Source organism: Chrysochloris asiatica, unplaced genomic scaffold (assembly GCF_000296735.1).
Source record: "Chrysochloris asiatica unplaced genomic scaffold, ChrAsi1.0 scaffold00042, whole genome shotgun sequence".
Lineage (NCBI taxonomy): Eukaryota > Metazoa > Chordata > Mammalia > Afrosoricida > Chrysochloridae > Chrysochloris > Chrysochloris asiatica.
In genome coordinates, this window is record NW_006408560.1 from 15550690 (window position 1) to 15569325 (window position 18636).

Sequence of the window (18636 nt, forward strand, 5' to 3'; positions counted from 1 at the left end):
CATAGGTGTAGGTCGAGTTCATCAAATTGTATCAGATTACTCTTTTTTTCCTCTTCTTTCTTCTTCTGGTTGAGCTCTGATCATCTAGTCATTGAAGTCAGGTCAAGTGGGTATTATCCTGTATAGCTTTTTGAAGGCTGTAAATCTTTACAGGAGCAGAAAGCCTCATCTTTTGCCCGAGGAACTGCTGGGTAGTTTAGAACTGCTGACCTTGAGATTAGCAGCCAGACTCAAAACTACTACACTACCAGAATTATCCATTTAAAATTAGCCTGCTATATTTGGTCAAACATTTAATTAACTCACCCCTAATGTGATGGCTGCGGGAGAAAGATGAGGCTTTCTACTCCCGTAAAGATTTACACCCTCGGAAACCCTGTACAGGGTCGCTATGAGTCGGTTCCGACTCCACGGCACATAACAACAACAACAATGTGATGGCTGCAAAATCGGTTTCAACTGCAAGGTCGGTGGTTCAAGCTCACCAGCTGCTTCTTGGGAACCCTATACAGGGTTGCTATGGGTCGGAACCAACTTGACGGCATGTAACAAAAATATGATGGCTGTAGTCCTGGTGTGGCACTGTAGGATAATGCACTGGACCATAAGGTCAGTTTGTACTGCAAGATTGGTGGTTTAAACCTACCAGCTACTCCTAGGAAACCCTATATAGTCTCTATGGGCCAGAACCAACTCTACAGCACTTAACAATAACAACAAATGTGATGGCTGGGACTGCTGGATGTTCCCCATCCCTGGTATAGAAGAATTACAACGGGTCAGGGGAGGTCAATGTGCTGGGTGATCACCAGGCTCAGGAATCCTCTCCATCTCTCAGGGGTCGTCTTTCTCTACCGGGAGGGCTCTGCCCGATATGCCTTCTCCTTCATTGGGGCTCAGGAAGCGTGTGCCCGCATCGGGGCCCACATCGCCACCCCAGAGCAGCTCTACGCTGCCTACCTCGGGGGCTATGAGCAGTGTGACGCTGGCTGGCTGTCCGACCAGACTGTGAGGTGGGCTGGGAACTGTGGACCAGGGGTTTCCTGTTATCTTTGTGAGGTGCCTGTGGCCTGTGACTTTGCCAGGGACTGGGCTGGGTTGGACATACAGGGCTCCTGCCTCAGAGAATGAGGTTGGTCTAAGGAGGGTGGTAAAAAGAAGGGTGGGACAAAGGTGTCCCTGCAGAGCTGGGTAGGCAACCTGACCATCAGCAATTGACTGCTTTGAAAGGACATTGTGATTTGATAGAATCAGTATGGGATGGTGAATGTGCCTGTACTGAGCCTCTCCTCTCTTCCCAGGTATCCCATTCAGACCCCAAGAGAAGCCTGTTACGGAGACATGGATGGCTTCCCTGGGGTTCGGAACTATGGGGTGGTGGACCCAGATGACCTCTATGATGTCTACTGTTATGCTGAGGACCTAAATGGTGATTGGGGATGAAGGGTTCTCAGGAAATGCAACCCCTTTTTCAACATTGATAGTAGGTCTTCCCAAAGCCTCTGCTGGGGGAGGACTTTACTCATCTGGATTTCATTGTCCCTCATGTGTCTAAGGGGCTCTGCCAGGGACTGAACCAGGTTGGACATATAGGACTAAAAGAAAATCCCTTTCTCCAAACACTGTCAAAGAGGCCAAAGCAACAGGTTCTGACTGTTGCTACCTGTTATGTACCACTCTCTGCTTCTTATGTATCTAGGCCTCAGTTTCCTTCTTTGCAGAATGAAAGTGCACAGGTTGGGCCAAGTTACTTTTAGCTACAATATCCATCCTGAGGTTTCATCCAGACTGATTCTGTGATGAAGTAGAGTAGTTGACCCCATGTCACAGATGAGAGGCTCAGACCTGAAGAAGCTTGCCCAAAATCTCTATGGGAGCTCAGGGTTGAAGGGGCTACCTGGTAACCCATCTCCCTCTTCCCCACACAGGAGAGCTATTCCTGGGTGCCCCTCCAGACAAACTGACATTGGAAGAAGCAAGGATGTACTGCCAGGAACGGGGTGCAGAGATTGCCACCACGGGTCAGCTGTATGCAGCCTGGGATGGTGGTCTGGACCGCTGCAGTCCAGGCTGGCTGGCTGATGGCAGTGTGCGCTACCCCATTGTCACACCCAGCCAGCGCTGTGGTGGGGGCCTGCCTGGTGTCAAGACCCTCTTCCTCTTCCCAAATCAGACTGGTTTTCCCAACAAACATAGCCGCTTCAATGTCTACTGTTTCCGAGGTGAGCCCCCATCCTCACAGAGCTTGAAACCAACTTCACAGGGGCAGGGTCAAGCATTAGAAGTCCTATCCTGATCACATTTTCTGAGGTCTGTACCTTTTGCCTGAAGGAGCCTTGGGTGATGCATAAGTTTTGTCATCTAGAGCTCTAATTCTGGGCATGCCTCCTGCCTTAGTCTCACACAGCTGCGTGGCTCCATAAAGTCATCAGCTTCCTGCATCTCTTCACTTGCCTCGCCCACCATGCCTTTCTCTTCCATTTTCAAAACTACCTTTTCATATTGGGCTGCCAGCTAAGTTCCTAATTCCTGTTAGCTCATTGGCAGGTATCATAGTGGTTATGAATCGGGCTGCGAACCACAAGATCAGCAGTTCAAAACTACTAGCTGTTCCACAGAAGAAAAATGAGGCTTTCTGCTCCCGTAAAGATTTACAGCCTTGGAAACCCTGTAGAGGGTCACTATGAATAGGAACCAACTCCATGGCACATAACAACAACAACACTGGCAGAGCAGAAATGACTGACATTCTCTGAATCTAATGAATGATCAGATTTACTCTTCAAAATTCTCCAAACGAAATGCCTTCAAGAGTCCTCAGGGGAAAGGGGTTTCCAGAACCTGAAGCTTGAAGTGTCAGGTTTTTAACTACCAATTACTAATGGACAGATAATTTCCCCTCTAAGAAGCAGGGTCTCAAGAATAGTTTAGTATAGAAATGATTTCCTGCCCACATATTATATTGAGAGATGGACAGAAGGCAATGCCTGGGACCCCCAGAGGCACAGGGTCCAGGTCAGAGTGACTAACAATCAGGGAATATCGCCAAATGTTGTTTAGGTCCTTGCCTCACTTGTGAGCCTACAGTGCTGGTGGCAAGGATGAGGAGGAGAGACTGAGAAAAGCATGACTTCCATCGGAGTAGCTTCAGACATCTTTGATCTGGGACTGAGGATGGTTAGGAAGTGAAGTCCACACAGGAAGATGAGTCCATCTGGAAGGATTCCTAGAACAGTGTTGATAGCAATAGCAATAATGATGATGATGATGTTATTAAGTGCTGTTGAGTTGGTTCCAATTCATAGCAACCCTGTATAGGGTTTCCAAGGAAATGCTGGTGGGTTTGAACTTCTGATCTTATTGTTAGCAGTCTAGTGCTTATCCTACAGCACTACACATAGCAAATATTTCTACACACTATGTGCCAAGCATTGTTCTGGAAAGGTGAGCTGAATCAAAGGAGTAGGGAAGAGGGTAACTATTCTTGGGAGCAGGTGGAGGACTGACAGGCGAGAGCATAGTTTTGCTTTTCTGGCATGGAGCAAGGCTTACTGGAGCAGATGATGAGGGCAGGGACGTTCTGTCCCGTCTTGCCCTGCTAAGCAGATGGCCCTTAGGGCTTTTCTTAGCCCAATTCCATCTTTGCTTCATTGGTTTTCTCCTTTCTGTTCCTTTCCCCAATGGATAAGACAATTCACTTTAAACCTCTCATTACTTGAAAGGAGCAAACCCCAGAAGAAAACGGTGACTCTTTGTCTTCTTGGCCCAGCTCTGATTTCCTCAGGTGATGACTATTGAATGTTCTTCCTGAACTCTGCCCTTTACTTCTCCAGTGTTGATAGCAGTGTGTTTCTTTCCATTTCAAGAATCTTGGGATGAGAGACCAAATGAATGGGTCTTCTTACAATCTTGCCACCCAGCCCAGGGTGCCAAGGTGCTGAGATCATTCTGTGCATACTTTTATCTCCATCCCTCATTCAAGGGAGTATCTCTCACCTGAGCCTCTCCTGACTGTTCTACCTAAAGTACTTTCTATCATTCAATCTTTACTCTGCTTAGTTGTTCTTTACATTGTAACATTATAATATGAGGATAGGTCCAAAAATATTGGTACAAAATAATTGTTGTTGTTGTTAAGTGTTGTTGACTTGGTTCTTACTGATATTGTTGTTGTTGTTATGTGCCATCGAGTCAATTCTGACCCATAGCAACCCTGTATAGGGTTTCCAAGAAGCATCTGGTGAACTTGAACTACCGACTTTGCAGTTCAAACAATGCAGTCTGATGCATTAGCCCAAAGTGCCACACCAGGACTCTAGTGGCCCTGTATAGAAGTTCCAAGGAGCAGCTGGTGGGTTTGAACTACCTACCTTTTGGTTTGCAGTCCAGTGCTGATCCTACAGCACCACACCAGGAGCCCACAAAATCATAGAATTTTTTATTAAGCAAAAATATCAAAATGTGAAACTACTGTTTCTCAACATATCCTCCATTTTAGCCTATGCCCCATCTCTCTAACCCTTCCCTAAAGAATTCTGTACTCTGATTTACACCACGCCCAAATGGCTGTTTTGGCATCCTCCAGAGACTCGAGTCGTGTTCCTTTTAAATGTTCCTTGAGTTTGGGGAACAAAAAGAAGTGTAAAGGGGCAATATTATGACTGTTGGGTGGATGGAGTAAGGTGTCCCAGCTAAGGGCATTCTCAAGGAACAGCCCTTGCTACCCTTGAAGAATGATCAAGCACATTGTTGTGATGGAAAAAAATTCCTTGACACAATTTTCCTGGCCTTTCTCTCACACATGCAGTTAAAAACAAAACAAAAACAAAACTTCCTCCCAGTTAACTTATTTGATCATCCTGTGTCCTTTGAGAAAATCTGCCAAGATCACCCGTTGTTGTCATTGTTAGGTGCCATTGAGTTGGTATTGACTCAGCAACCCTATGCACAACAGAATGAAACACTGCCTGGTCCTAGGCCAATCTCACAATCATTGCTATGCTTGAGCCCATTGCTGCTGCCAGTGCGTCAATCCACCTTCTTGGGGGTCTTCTTCTTTTTCTCTGACCTTCCACTTTACCAAACATGATGCCCTTCTCCAGGGGCTGGTCCCTCCTGATAATATGTCCAAAGTATGAGAGATAAAGTCTGGCCATCCTGGCTTCTAGGGAGCATTCTGGCTGTACTTCCAACACAGATTTGTTTGTTCTTTTGGCAGTCCATGGCACTTTTAATATTCTCCTCCAACACCATAACTCAAATGCATCAATTTTTCTATGGTCTTTCTTACTCAATGTCCAACTTTCACATGCATATGAGGCTACTGAAAAAATACCATGGCTTGGGTCAGGCACACCTTAGTCTCAAACTGATTATCTTTGTTCTTTAACGCTTTAAAGAGGTCTTATACAGTAGATTTGCCCAATGTAATACATGGTTTGATTTCTTGACTGCTGCTTCCATGAGTGTTGATGGTTGATTTGAGCAAAATGAAGTCTTTGACAACTTCAATCTTTTCTCCATTTATCTTGATGTCATGTATTGGTCAGATGGTAAGGATTTTTGTTTTATTTACATTGCGGTACAAACTACACTGAAGGCTGTCATCTTTGATCTTCATCAGTAATTATTTTAAGTCCTCTTTGCTTTCAGCAAACCAAAGTATCAACTGCATATCGCAGGTTGTTAATGAGTCTTCCTCCAATTCTAATACCACATTCTTCTTCATATAATCCATTTCTCAGATCATGTGCTCAGCATAAGTTGATTAAGTATGGTGAAAGAATACAACTCTGGCGCACACCTTTCCTAATTTTAAACCATTCAATGTTCCCTTGTTCTGTCCGAACAACTGCTTCTTAGTCTAGGTACAGGCTCCTCATGAACACAATTAAGTGTTCCAGAATAATCATTCTCCACAATGTTGCCCATGGTGTGTCATGATCCACACAATTGAAAGCCTTTGCATAGTCAAGAAAGCAGAGATAAACATCTTTCTGGTATTCTCTGCTTTCAGCTAAGAGCCATCTGACATTAGCAATGATATCCCTTGTTCCACAGCCTCATTTGAATCTGTCTTGAACCTCTGGCAGTTCTCTGTCAATGTACTGTTGCATTCGTTTTTTAAATTATTATCTTTAGCAAAATTTTTGCTTGCATGCGACATTAATGATATTGTCAGATGATTTCTGCATTCCATTGGGTCACCTCTCTTTGGAATGGGCACAATATGGATCTTTTCCCATAGATTGGCCAGGTATGTGCATTCCATATTTCTTGGCATAGATGAGTGAGTACCTCCAGTGCCACATTAGTTTGTTGAAAGATTTCAATTTGTAGTCCATCAATTCCCAGAGCCTTGTTCTTTGCCAATGTCTTCAATGCACCTCAAGGATCATTGGCTCTTGATCATATTCTACCTCTTGAAATGGTTGAACACCGACCATTTCTTTTTGGTACAGTGACTCTGTATTCCTTCCATCTTCTTTTGATGCTTTCTGCATCATTTAGTATTTTGCCCATAGAATTATTCAGTGTTTCAAGTCAAGGCTTTAATTTTTTCTTCAGTTCCCTCAGCTTGAAGAATGTTGAGTGTGTTCTCCCCTTTCAGTTTTCTAAATCTAGGTTTTTGCACATTTTGTTATAATATTTGGTTTTGGCTTTGTAAGCTGACCTTTGGGATTTCCTATTCAGCTCTTTCACTCCTTAGGAACCCTAAAAAAAAAATGGCTCTAACCTTCTAAGCTGATATCCCTTGACTTTAACTAGCCCAGAAAATTCATGAATAATCCATTGGTTTGACTGGATATTGGTAAAGGCAAGACTCATCCCTGGTTGTGATTCATCCCATAAAATCATCTTTGTTAGCTTCAGTCTTCCTTAAAAGACTGATGGAAGGATCAGCTCTTTGAGCTAGCTAAGCTTTACATAATACTTTTATTTGAAAAAAAAAACAAAAAAAAACCTTGCTTTTATTTTTTAAAAGCATCCTTTTTTTTTTTTTTTCTTTCTTCTTAAGGCACCCAAATGAGACTAGGGTAAGTGTATTACTGAGAGAACCTGTCCACCTTTATCCATTGATTGAAGAGATTAATTTAAACTTGCTTTGTTGGGAATAAACCCATAGGTATATAAACTGGAACCCTACTAGCAATTCTTTTTGACTTACCCTCATATAAGAGTATGTTTATTAGTTTATTTTCTGTAACAAGAATATAAGTTTGTTGCTTTGGTCTCCTCTGTATCCTTGGTGCTGAGGCTAATGTTTGATAAATAGTAGACACTTGATTAATGTTTGAGGAATGAATGACAAAGTCCTGGGGTGCTTCCTGGGCCCTATGCAACTTCCATAGGGAAGGTGTGAGAGAATTCCATGGGCTCTGAAAGTCTAACCCAGAGCCCTTACATTGCAGGTCATGATCTGAGAGGGCAACTATTCAGTCTCATTTTGGCCCTTTCCTCCCGATACAGACTCTGCCCACCCCTCTGCCATCCCTGAGGCCTCCAACCCAGCCTCTGACCCAGCCTCTGATGGACTGGAACCCATTGTTACAGTGACAGAGACCCTAGAGGAGCTGCAGCTGCCTCAGGAAGCTGTGGAGAGCGAGTCCCGTGGAGCCATCTACTCCATTCCCATCATGGAGGATGGAGCAGGTGGTAGTTCCACTCCTGAAGACCCTGCAGAGGCCCCTAGAACCCTCCTAGGTAACTAGAATCCCTTATCCTGGGAATGTTTCCACCTGAGAGAAATTGGGAGCAGAAGGGGCAAGCCTAGGTTGATTGGAATGATTCTACCCCATCCTTTCTCAGTAACTCAACAGTACATCTCTCCTGTCCCTCTCCCAACTTTTGCCTTTCCCGCACATTTCACCCCCAACTCTCCAGAAAGTCTCTTCTGTGCAGTCTCCATCCTTTCTGTTGCACTAGTGGTCCCCAGAGCAGATTCAGAAAACTTGGAAAGGACTGGTAATGCTTGGACTAAGGAAATGCCCCCTTCCCCTCCAGCAAAGGGGTCTCATTTATTTGGCCCCTCCTCCTCCTTGTCTTTCCTAAAGAAAGTATTGACAGGCTAGGAAAAGGAGATGCAACAATCATGTCCTTCTTGGCTAATGACAGATCACAGGGACTTCTGAAGTATCCCCTCCATACTGAAGCTTAGGTTGAAGTTACACTTACAGTGTGGAGCAAAGAGTACCTTTCCCCAGAGCCTCAGCCTCCCAGTCCCATACCTTTCTCCCCTTCCCCTCTTCCCCTACTTCCCCCATGTCCCCTTCTTTACTTCTGGTGGAAGCTGGGGTGCTGTCCTTGGTGCTGAAACCTTTGTACTTTGCCCAGAATCGGAAACCCAATCCATTATACCTCCCATGGGGTCTTCAGAAGAGGAAGTCAAATTGTTGGAGAAAGAAGAGAAATACAAGGATGAAGAAGAGAAAGAGGAGGAGGAGGATGTGGAAAATGAAGCCCTGTGGACCTGGCCTAGCAAGTTTGGCAGCCTGGGTTCTAAGGCACCTTTCCCCACCAAGCCCACACTAGAGGAATCACTGTCCCAGGCATCCCCACCAGAGAAGGTGGTCCTGTGGCCTGGTGTATCACCACCTCCTGGTGCTGAGTCAGAGGCTCCCAGGCCTCCTAGGATCCGTGGGCCACCCACTGAAACCCTACCTACTCCCAGGGAGGGAAAACTGGCATCCCCACCACCTTCCACACCATTTAGGGCAAGAGAATTGGGGGAAGAGAACAGGGGTCCTGAGCTGTCTGAGGTGCCCCGAGGAGAGAGTGAGGAGACAGGGAGCTCCGAGGATTCCCCTTCGCTACTTCCAGTCACACGGGTCCCTGAGGGCACCAGGGAGCTGGAAGAGAATTCTGGAAGAACTGCCTCAGCAGGGACCTCAGTGCGAACCCAGCCAGTCCTGCCCACTGATAGTACCAGCCGAGGTGGAGTGGCTGTGGCCCCCTCATCAGGTAACTCTACCCAAGGTTCCACCTTCCTCTTGAACCTCCTCCTCCTCTCTCTCCCCTTGAAGCTCTGGGTCACTTGACCTGTAGTCCTTTAAACCACCATTGTTCCAGAGCCTTCTGGCCTTTACCTTCATTCTGTTACCCACCTTTACCTGTAGTTCTCCAATCCTGAACATCCCACCTATTAACTTCAATCCCAACTTTCTTACTATACACCCTGTAACCTCCAACTCTATGATTCTCTCCCTGTGACCCCCTCCCTGTTCTTGAAATCCTTACCCTGTGACCTTTAACCCCCACCACTGACCACCTGGACCCTATCCTACCCTTGGCCTCTCCACTCTGTGACTTTCATCTCATCCAATCCACAGAACACCCTCACACCCTCTCCAGTGTGCCTCCCTCACCTATTACACTCTTCATGGCCCAGGTCTATCTTCCACTGTCCCCTTCCCTCTCTTGTGGATTACACCTTTCCACAGCCTCTCACTGATACCAGGGAAGCCTGGGATTCCAGCTTCCTCTCACAACCTCTGGAGCCCAGGAGAGTCCCTACCCCCATGGAGCCTTAAGTGATTACTTCTGTGAAGTATATATATTTTTTGACTGTTTCATGGAAAACAAACCTCGGAAATAAATCTCTATTAAACCACTTTATAACCAAAACTCTGGAACCCTCTGTCTCCATCTCCAGCTGTCTGGTCTTTTCATTCCATGGATCTGTGTCCTCAGAAGCTCTTTGATGCTTCCCTTTGGTACCATGTCTCTCCCTCTCTTTCTCTCTCCTTCTCTCTTTGTGTCTCTGCCTCTGTCTCTTTGTGCTTCTCTTCCATTTTCATCTTCAGCCTACACCCTTTCCTGTCCTGACAGTCTAACAGCCCCTTGATGCTCCTGCATCTTCTCCTCAGGCCTTTGGACACTTTCCTTCCTGACTACTGAGATCTTAAATGTTGTTGTTGTTGTTAAGTGCTGTCAAGTCAATTCTGCCTCATAGTGACCCTGTATAGAGTTTCCTAGGCTTTAAATTATTGTGGGAGCAGAAAGCCTCATCTTTCTCCCAAGGAGTGGCTGGTGGGCCTGAATCACCGACCTTGTGGTTCAAAATCCTATGAAGCCACTACACTCGTAAGATCCTAAATATGACTGCACATATTACCTTAAAGAAGTCATCATCAGCCTGGGAGAGTTCTGGGAGTTATAGTCCCTCATTGTGGTGGGGAAAAGTTTACACAGCCTGAGGTGTATCTGTGTTTGCATTTATGTTTATTTCTGACCCATCCTGGCTGCTCCCATATAGACAGAGAAGTGACAGATAGTTCTTTTTGGTATGGAGACCCATGCCTGGCATCCAGATACTCCAATCCCACCCCCCAACTCCTGCATCTCAGCAGGGGAAATGACATCTAACTCTCATCCCACTGCCTATAGCCTCCCAGTTTTTTTCACTAATCCATGAACTAATGACCACAGCCACACTCCAGAGAGAATGATTTTACCATTCCCAACCCAAAGGAGCTCAAAGTCTCTAATGCTGGAGAACACTCAAATCAAAGATGGATAATGAGGAGGGAAGAGAAGTGGAGAGTTAGGTTCTGGGGTTTGAGAGAAACTCTACCTACTTGGGGAAAGTTGAACTCCCCATTGGAGACCCCTAGAGAAGGCTAGGAGCATCCCTGCCTTCTGACCCCCTCTCCTAGAGGGCCCACAGTAAGCTAGGTGCCCCTGCATCTCACCCAGGCTCACCCATTTCCAACAGTTGGCTCCTTACCTAGCTGGTCTTGGAGTTAGCCCAGCCCTGTGTGGCTGGGAAGGTGGTTTTGGTGGGGGAAGGAACACCATTGGAAGTGTCTGCTGTGTGTTATTGAACCCAGCCTCACCATGTGACCAGATTGGAGCATGAGTGAGAGGTTGCCTGGCCTGCTGTTGTAGCAAGACGAAAAGGGTAGATCACAGAAAAAAAAACAAAAACAAAAAACAACTTTTTGTGTTGAGTAGTTGGCTCCCAAGTTGGGGAGAGAGGAGAACAAAAAGTCTCAAGAAGAGTTCCTTCATCTCACTGTGTGTCCTGGGCTCAAGTTCTGTAGCCCTCAGCCAGAGGGAGGGACCTGGGACCTGGGTGGAAGACCAAGCTGGAGAGTCTCTGTCCTTCAGGGCTGGAGGATTAGAGGACTGGGTATGGAGGAGCAAAAAGGACAGCAGAAGGAGCAGTAAAGTAGGGGGCTGTTCAGGACTACTAACCTCTGTGGGGTCTGGTGCTTAATGAGTTAAATAAAATGCTTCCCTTTGGGGGGGGGGGGGGGAGAACAGAATTGACAGCTTGGGAGAAACCAATGGCAAGAGAGGAGGTGACAGGGAGAGTGTTGCTGGAACAGTTGAATCATTTTCATCAAAACAGCTAGGTCATTCCAGCAAAATTCTTTCAATCAGCTCCAGACTCTCCTCTCCCCAACCCTTCTCTGATCCCCACCAGGCAATGGGATTTGAGGCTACAGTGAAGCATTATGGGCCTTGGCCTCTACCACTAGGGATGGGTGGTATGGTCTAAAGGTTCCGCCCATAGCAGATATTAACTCCTGGGATGAGGACGGTGACTTGTACTGTCAGTCTATGGGATCATTTTCCTCTGGGTTATTTGGATCCCTAAGGAATTAACCTGACAACTCCTGTAGCATGCAGTTTGAAGGCAGCTGACCTTTACCCTAGGATCCAGAGATAGAATCCAGGGGAGAGGGCAGATGGCCTAATCAGACAGAGATGGATCCAGACAACAGATTCCAGGCTTTCAGAACAGCTTCAATCTAAAAGACTGCCTGGAGGTGTAGGAGCCAGAGAAGGAAAGGGAGAATAAGTAAAGTGTTTCTAAACTGGGAACGTGAAGAAGTCCTGAAGTGGAGGGAGGGGCATCTGATAAGAAGGGAGAGTCCTGAGAGAGAAGGAGAGGCAAAGAGATCAGATGATGCGGAGAGAAGCTAAGTATGTGGGTTGGCTGGCACAGTGGGAGCCACTGCAGCTTCTTTCTTAAGCTGTGGAAGAGGGCTAAGGTACTGAGTGAGGAAAGAGCTGTGGGTCTCCACTGACACCTTCTGGGACTGGCTGACCCTGCCCAGTGGACAGCAGGAAGAATGGTTACTCCTGGGTCACTCCAATGTCCAATGCCAGGTGTCAGAGGCAGTAAAGGTCAGACCACACCCCACTGTTGCTCTAGATCCTACAGAATTGTACTGGGACCTGGCATAAAGAAAACTAAACCTTAAGCCCAGAAAGAGGAAGTGACCTGTCCAGGTCTCAAGACTGGCAGCCCAGTATCTCTCCTCTTTAGTGCACTTGGCTCTTCAGGGCATTCCTGGATACTTCCCTTCAGCCCTTGTTGGACTGGGTCCACTCTAGTGGGCCTGAGGATGGCCCACACAGGGAGGACTCAATGCTGAAATGGGGGAGGGAAGAGGAAAGAAATAACAAAACTCAGGATTGGACTGTGAGTAGAGGAAGGCTTCAAGGTGAACTTTGAGGGTGCTGTGATAGCTACCAGGACAGGAAGGTCAGGGCTGGGGGATTCTCTGGACCCTCTCCTGAAGGGCTTAGGCCCCAGAGTTGTGCTCCCCCACCCCCACCTCACTTTCTCCCCCTCTCAGGTGGTTGTGTCCCCAGTCCCTGCCACAATGGTGGGACATGTTTGGAGGAAGAGGAAGGGGTCCGCTGCCTGTGCTTGCCTGGCTATGGGGGGGACCTATGCGATATTGGTGAGTGTGTTGAAGGGCTGGGGTGGGAGGAGATCTGAAGCCTGGGTCCTGCCACATTTGCTAGTTCTTAGGGAAAGGGCTCTGTCACTAATAAGTTCCCATATTAGGCAAGTCTTATAACATCTCAGTCCCATGCTCAACTTCCTCATCTATTAAATGTGACCAAAATGCCTCTCTCAGGGGGTCCCCGTGAGGGGACCGTTTAGCATATTCGCACCACCATTCATGCCAGTTTCCATTCTCCTGCCAAGAGATAGGATACCACTGGTCTTTGGGATGCAGGAAGGCTGAGGGCTCCGCTGAGATTCCATCCCTCAGCTGGTTCTTAGCCCTCAAAGAACGCTTCAACGAATCCTGCCCAAGGGTCCCTCCTCCCCAGTGGTGTTTCCCCGCCTCCTTACGCTCTAAGAGCTCTTTAGCACCGCCTCCTGCCCCTTAGGTCCAACCCCTCGCTCTGCTGCGGTGGGAGGAGTCCAATCCCTACCCAAGGAACCTAGTCCCTTCGGGTTCCTGGGTTCTCCCAACTAAACTGCGGGTCCTTCTGTGCCCCAGGCCTCAGCTATTGCAGCCCCGGCTGGGACGCCTTCCAGGGCGCCTGCTACAAGCACTTTTCCACACGGAGAAGCTGGGAGGAAGCAGAGACCCAGTGCCGGATGTATGGCGCGCACCTGGCCAGCATCAGCACGCCCGAGGAACAGGACTTCATCAACAGTGGGCGGGGGCCGGGGCAACCAGGAACCCTGCCATCCGCTCGCTCACTCACTCATTTATTCATCGATTCACCCCTTTAAGCATTAGTTCTCGCACTTATTACCTGGCTCACTTCATTCATTCACTTGTTTGTTCTCTCCCTCCTTCTCACTCCACACTTGGGTAGCAGGGCTTCAGGCCCGGGAGGGCTGGGTTTCACGCAGGAGATAACGCCAGTAGGATCCTGGCCATGGCTCAAAGGACCTGTCTTCCTTCTCGGGTTCTCGGCTCTCCTATCTGCTATTCCAACTTTGACCTTATTTAAAGTTAAAGTTTTACTCTTTCCCCAGTTTCCCCTCTCTAGCCCTGGTTGGCATTCCCCCTACTTCCACTTCCGCCCTTGCCTTCCATCAGGTCAATATTCAGAGGTTGGAGTGGGGAGAGAAAACTGAGAAGCGCGGGTTTGGGAAAGAGGGATGGACTTCGAAAGGCGGGCTCCTTACTGACCGCCCGATAACGGGGAATGGCTGCCATCTGCTGGCAGGTGAGCTCACTGCACGCCTTCGTCTCCCCTTCGGCCATTCCCCAGATGGATACCGGGAGTACCAGTGGATCGGGCTCAATGACCGGACCATCGAAGGCGACTTCCTGTGGTCGGATGGGGTTCCCCTGGTGAGAAGCCCCAGATTCCCCAGATTCCAACCCCAATTCATGTCTTCTAGATCGTGTCCTTGAAGCAATTTGCCCTCCATCCATCCCAATGACTCCTTCTCCTCCCTGGTACTCACTCACTTCTCTGTACCTCTTGTTTCCCTGTATTCCTTCTCTTTCCCTTCAGCTCCCATCCTTTCCCCATGGCCACTTTCCTTAACTTTTCACCTTCCCTTTCTTGGTGCCCACCCCTCTCTCTTCCTCCCAGATCATCCAGACTCCTTTGCTTTAATGTTCCTGGTATTCCAGAGTTGCTCACCATGTGCTTTGTCGTTCACCCCTCCCACCTACACACGCTCCAGCTCTATGAAAACTGGAATCCTGGGCAGCCTGACAGCTACTTCCTGTCTGGAGAGAACTGCGTGGTCATGGTGTGGCATGACCAGGGACAATGGAGCGATGTGCCCTGCAACTATCACCTGTCCTATACCTGCAAGATGGGGCTGGGTGAGGGCAGACAAGGGCCCCTCAGGCAAGGGGAGGGAAAGATGGGGGTTAGGGAACCCAAGAAACTGATATGTTCATAGAAGATGGTAGAAAGCTACAAGAGTCAAAAATGTGTTCCCGAATATATTAGAGAGAGAACAAATGTGGGTCTACTAGGAAGTCCTGCTCTTTTTTGTGTCAGGTTGTGTCTCACTCCTCTCCTCTCCATCAATTGTATGCTTCCTTCAGTGTCCTGTGGGCCCCCACCAGAGCTACCCCTAGCTCAAGTGTTTGGCCGCCCACGACTACGCTATGAAGTGGACACAGTGCTTCGATACCGGTGCCGGAAGGGGCTCGCCCAACGCAACCTGCCGCTGATACGCTGCCAGGAAAACGGTCGCTGGGAGCCTCCCCAGATTTCCTGTGTGCCTCGAAGGCCCGTGAGTGTCCAGTGGTACTAGCCAACAAGAACCCTGGGTTCCCATCCCAGATGGCTGTGTAACCTTGGAGTAATCACTGCCCCTCTCTCTGCTCTGGACCCTCTCTGCGAAGGGAGGTGGGCTGGAAGCTTACAAGGCCCTTCGGTGCTAATATCTGAGAACAAGCTGCGATATTCTGAGCTTTTAAAGGCTGAGCCAGGGCTAGTGTTTTGATGATGTTAGCAACCAAGGTGCAAGAGGACCTAAGCTCAGGCTCTGAGAGTGAAGGGTAGTGTGCATGTCTTCTCCAGGCCCGAGCTCTGCACACTGGGAAGGCCCCAAGAGGACACCAGGAGTGGCTGCAGGGACACTGGAAGGCACTATTGACCCCTCCTTCCAACCCCAATTCAGGTCCACGGGGGGCAAGGCCTTGAACACTGCTGCCCCAAATACTGCCCTCTCCCCCAACCCTCCGTCACCCACAGGCAATGGTGACAGAAGGAGAGGGGTGGAACTGGGGTCCAGGTCACATTGCCTGAAAGGTCTTCAGAGAAATACCCAGTTCGCTCTACTCAGCCTAGGCTCTCTCTCCTCCCACCCGGGGTATCAGGTTTTTCCCTCAGGGCAATGGGTAAGTCCCTAAGTGCCTCAACTGCTCTCTCCTTGCCAGCTATCCTGCCCTCTCCATTCCCCTAGGGGGCATTGTGCTCACTCATTCTTGGTTTCCAAGAGAATGGGATTGTTGGGTGATATACTTTAAAATTAGAAGGAAATAAAACTGGGTTTGAGCCCAAGAATGTTTGATGCCTGTGTATGTGTCTGTGTGTCTGTGAGTGAGAGAGAGAAAAATAGGGTTGTACAGGGCTGTGAACCTTAAGGCCAGCAGTTCGAAACTACCAGCCGCTCTGTGGAAGAAAGATGAGGCGTTCTGCTCCCATGAAGATTTACAGCCTCGGAAACCCTGTACAGGGTCACTATGGGTCAGAAACGACTCAACGGCACTTAACAACAACAACAACAACAACAACAGGGCCTCATGATTCCTGCTGTGGTGCTGTGGGTCTCTAGACTGCAACGTTGGTCTGAACCTCAAGGTAGGTGGTTCGAGCTCACCACCAACCAATCCTCAGAAATACAGGGTCACTATGGGTCGGAACTGACTCAACAACAACTTAACAACAGCAGCAAGCAGGGCCTCATAGAATAAATACGGCTTCTGTGTTTATTGACTTCTGAAGGTAAGAGAAATCCTCAAGATGTCAGTGAATAACACAGTTGTTGTTGTTAGGTGCCATCAAGTCATTACCAACTCATAGTGGCCCTATGTACAAAAGAACGAAACACTGCCCAGTCCTGGACCAACCTCATAATCGTTGCTATGCCTGAGCCCATCGCTTCCACCACTGTGCCAATCCACCTCGTAGGGGTCTTCCTCTTTTTCTATGACCCTCTATTTTACCAAACATGATATCCTTCTACAGTGACTGGTCCTTCCTGAAAACATGTTTGAAGTATAAAAGACGAAGTCTGGCCATCCTGGCTTCCAAGGAGCATTCTGGTTGTACTTATTCCAACACAGATCTGTTTGTTCATTAGAGTGTCCATGGTACTTTTAATATTTTCTTCCCATACCATAACTCAAATGTATTCTATGGTTTTCCTTACTCAATATCCAACTTTCACATGCATATGAGGTTATTGAAAATACCATGGTATTGGTCAGGCGCACCTTAGTCCTCAAACTGACATCTTTGCTCTTCAACACTTTAAAGAGATTTTATGCAACAGATTTGCCTAATGCAATACATGGTTTGATTGACAACTTCAATCTTTTTGCTATTTATACGGATGCTGTTTTTAGGTCCAGTGGTGAGGATTTTTGTTTTCTTTACATTGAGATGCAACCCATACCAAAGGCCATGGTCTTTGATCTTCATCAGCAAGTATTTTAAGTCCTCTTTGCTTTCAGCAAACAAGATTATATCATCTGCATATAGCAGATTGTTAATGAGTCTTCTCCAATCCTGGTGCTATGTTCTCCTTCAAATAAACCAGTGTCTCAGTTTATTTGCTCAACATACAGATTGAAAAAGAATACAACCCTGGCACACTTTTCCTAACTTTAAACCATTCAGGGTTCCCTTGTTCTGTTAGAACAAATGCCTCTTGGTCTATTTACAGGTTCCTCATGAGCACAATGATGTGTTCTAGAATACTCATGCTTCACAATGTTATTCATAGTTTATAGTGATCCACACGATCAAAAGTCTTTGTGTAGTCAATAAAGCAGAGATAAACATCTTTGTGGTATTTTCTGCTTTCAGTCAAGGTCCATCTGATGTCAGCAATGATGTCCTTCATTCCACATCCTCTTCTGAACCAACTTGAATGTCTGGAAGTTCTCTGTCAATGTATGGTTGTAGCCATTTTGGATTATCTTTAGTAAAACTCTACTTGCATGTGATATCAATGATATTGTCTGATGATTTCCACATTCTGTTGGTTTACCTCTCTTTGGAATGGGCACAAGTGTGGATCTCTTTCAGTCAGTTGGCCAGGTAGTTGTCTTCCAATTTTCTTGGCATAGACTAGTGAGTGCTTCCACTACTGCATCAATCAGTTTATTGAAAGATTTCAATTTGTATTCCATCTATTTCTGGTGCCTTGTTCTTTGCCAATGACTTCAGTGCACCTTGGACTCCTTCCTTCAGGGTCATTGGCTCTTGATCATATGCTTCCTCTTTAAATGGTTGAACATTGACCATTTCTTTTTGGTACAGTGACTTTGTGTATGCCTTCCATCTTCTTTTGATGTTTTCTGCATCATTCAGTATTTTGCCCATATTGGTGGTGGTGTGCTGTGGAGTTGGTTCCAACTCATAGTGACCCTGCATAGGGTTTACAAGGCTGTAAATCTTTACAAGAGCAGAAAGCCTCATCTTTCTCCCATGGACCGGCTGGTAGTTTCGAACTGCTGACCATGAGGTTAGCAGCCTGACTCGTAACCACTATGCTACCAGAGCTCCTATTTTACCCATAGAATCTTTGAATGTTGCAAGTTGAGGCTTGAATTTTTTCTTCAGTTCCCTCAGCTTGAGAAATATTGAGCATGCTCTTCCCTTTTGGTTTTCTAACTCCAGATCTTTGCACATTTCTTTATATTTGACTTTGTCTTCTCGAGCTGACCTTTGGTATTTTCTGTTCAGCTCTTGTACCTCCTCACTTCTTACATTTGCTTTAGCATCTCTACGCTGGAGAGCAAGTTTCAGAGTCTCTTCTGACATTCATTTGGTCTTTTCCTTTTTTTTTTTTTTTTAATCTTCTTAATGACCTTTTGCTTTCTTCTTGTGTGATGTTCTTGATGTCAGCCCAGAACTCTTCTGGTCTTCGGTCTTTAGTATCTAATGCATCAAATCTGTTCTTCAGGTGATCTCTAAATTCAGGTGAGATATATTCAAGGGCATATTTTGGCTCTCATGGACTTGTTTTAATTTTCTTCAGCTTCAGCTTGAATTTGCATATGAGTTATTGATGGTTTGTTCCACAGTCCACCTTGGCCTTGTTTTGGCTGATGATATGGAGCTTTTTTATTGTCTCATTACACAGATGTAGACAATTTGATTTCTGTGTATTCTGTCTGATGAGGTCCATGTGTATAGTTGTCTTTTATGCTGTTTAAATAAAGTATTCAC

At 46.9% G+C, this 18636-nt stretch overlaps 1 protein-coding gene across 1 annotated transcript in view; it reads left to right on the forward strand.

Annotated features, from left to right (window-relative positions):
- BCAN (brevican) overlaps positions 1 to 15417 on the forward strand; it is a 17646-nt gene extending 2229 nt beyond the window's left edge. The window contains exons 3-13 of the mRNA XM_006861602.1: positions 839 to 1013; positions 1302 to 1429; positions 1929 to 2222; positions 7471 to 7704; positions 8335 to 8961; positions 12591 to 12698; positions 13251 to 13409; positions 13978 to 14060; positions 14402 to 14546; positions 14775 to 14965; positions 15256 to 15417. Of these exons, the coding sequence (XP_006861664.1) occupies positions 839 to 1013; positions 1302 to 1429; positions 1929 to 2222; positions 7471 to 7704; positions 8335 to 8961; positions 12591 to 12698; positions 13251 to 13409; positions 13978 to 14060; positions 14402 to 14546; positions 14775 to 14965; positions 15256 to 15378 (2267 nt within the window). The 3' untranslated portion in view covers positions 15379 to 15417. The remainder of the gene's footprint in view (positions 1 to 838; positions 1014 to 1301; positions 1430 to 1928; positions 2223 to 7470; positions 7705 to 8334; positions 8962 to 12590; positions 12699 to 13250; positions 13410 to 13977; positions 14061 to 14401; positions 14547 to 14774; positions 14966 to 15255) is intronic.
- Positions 15418 to 18636: the final 3219 nt, after the last annotated feature.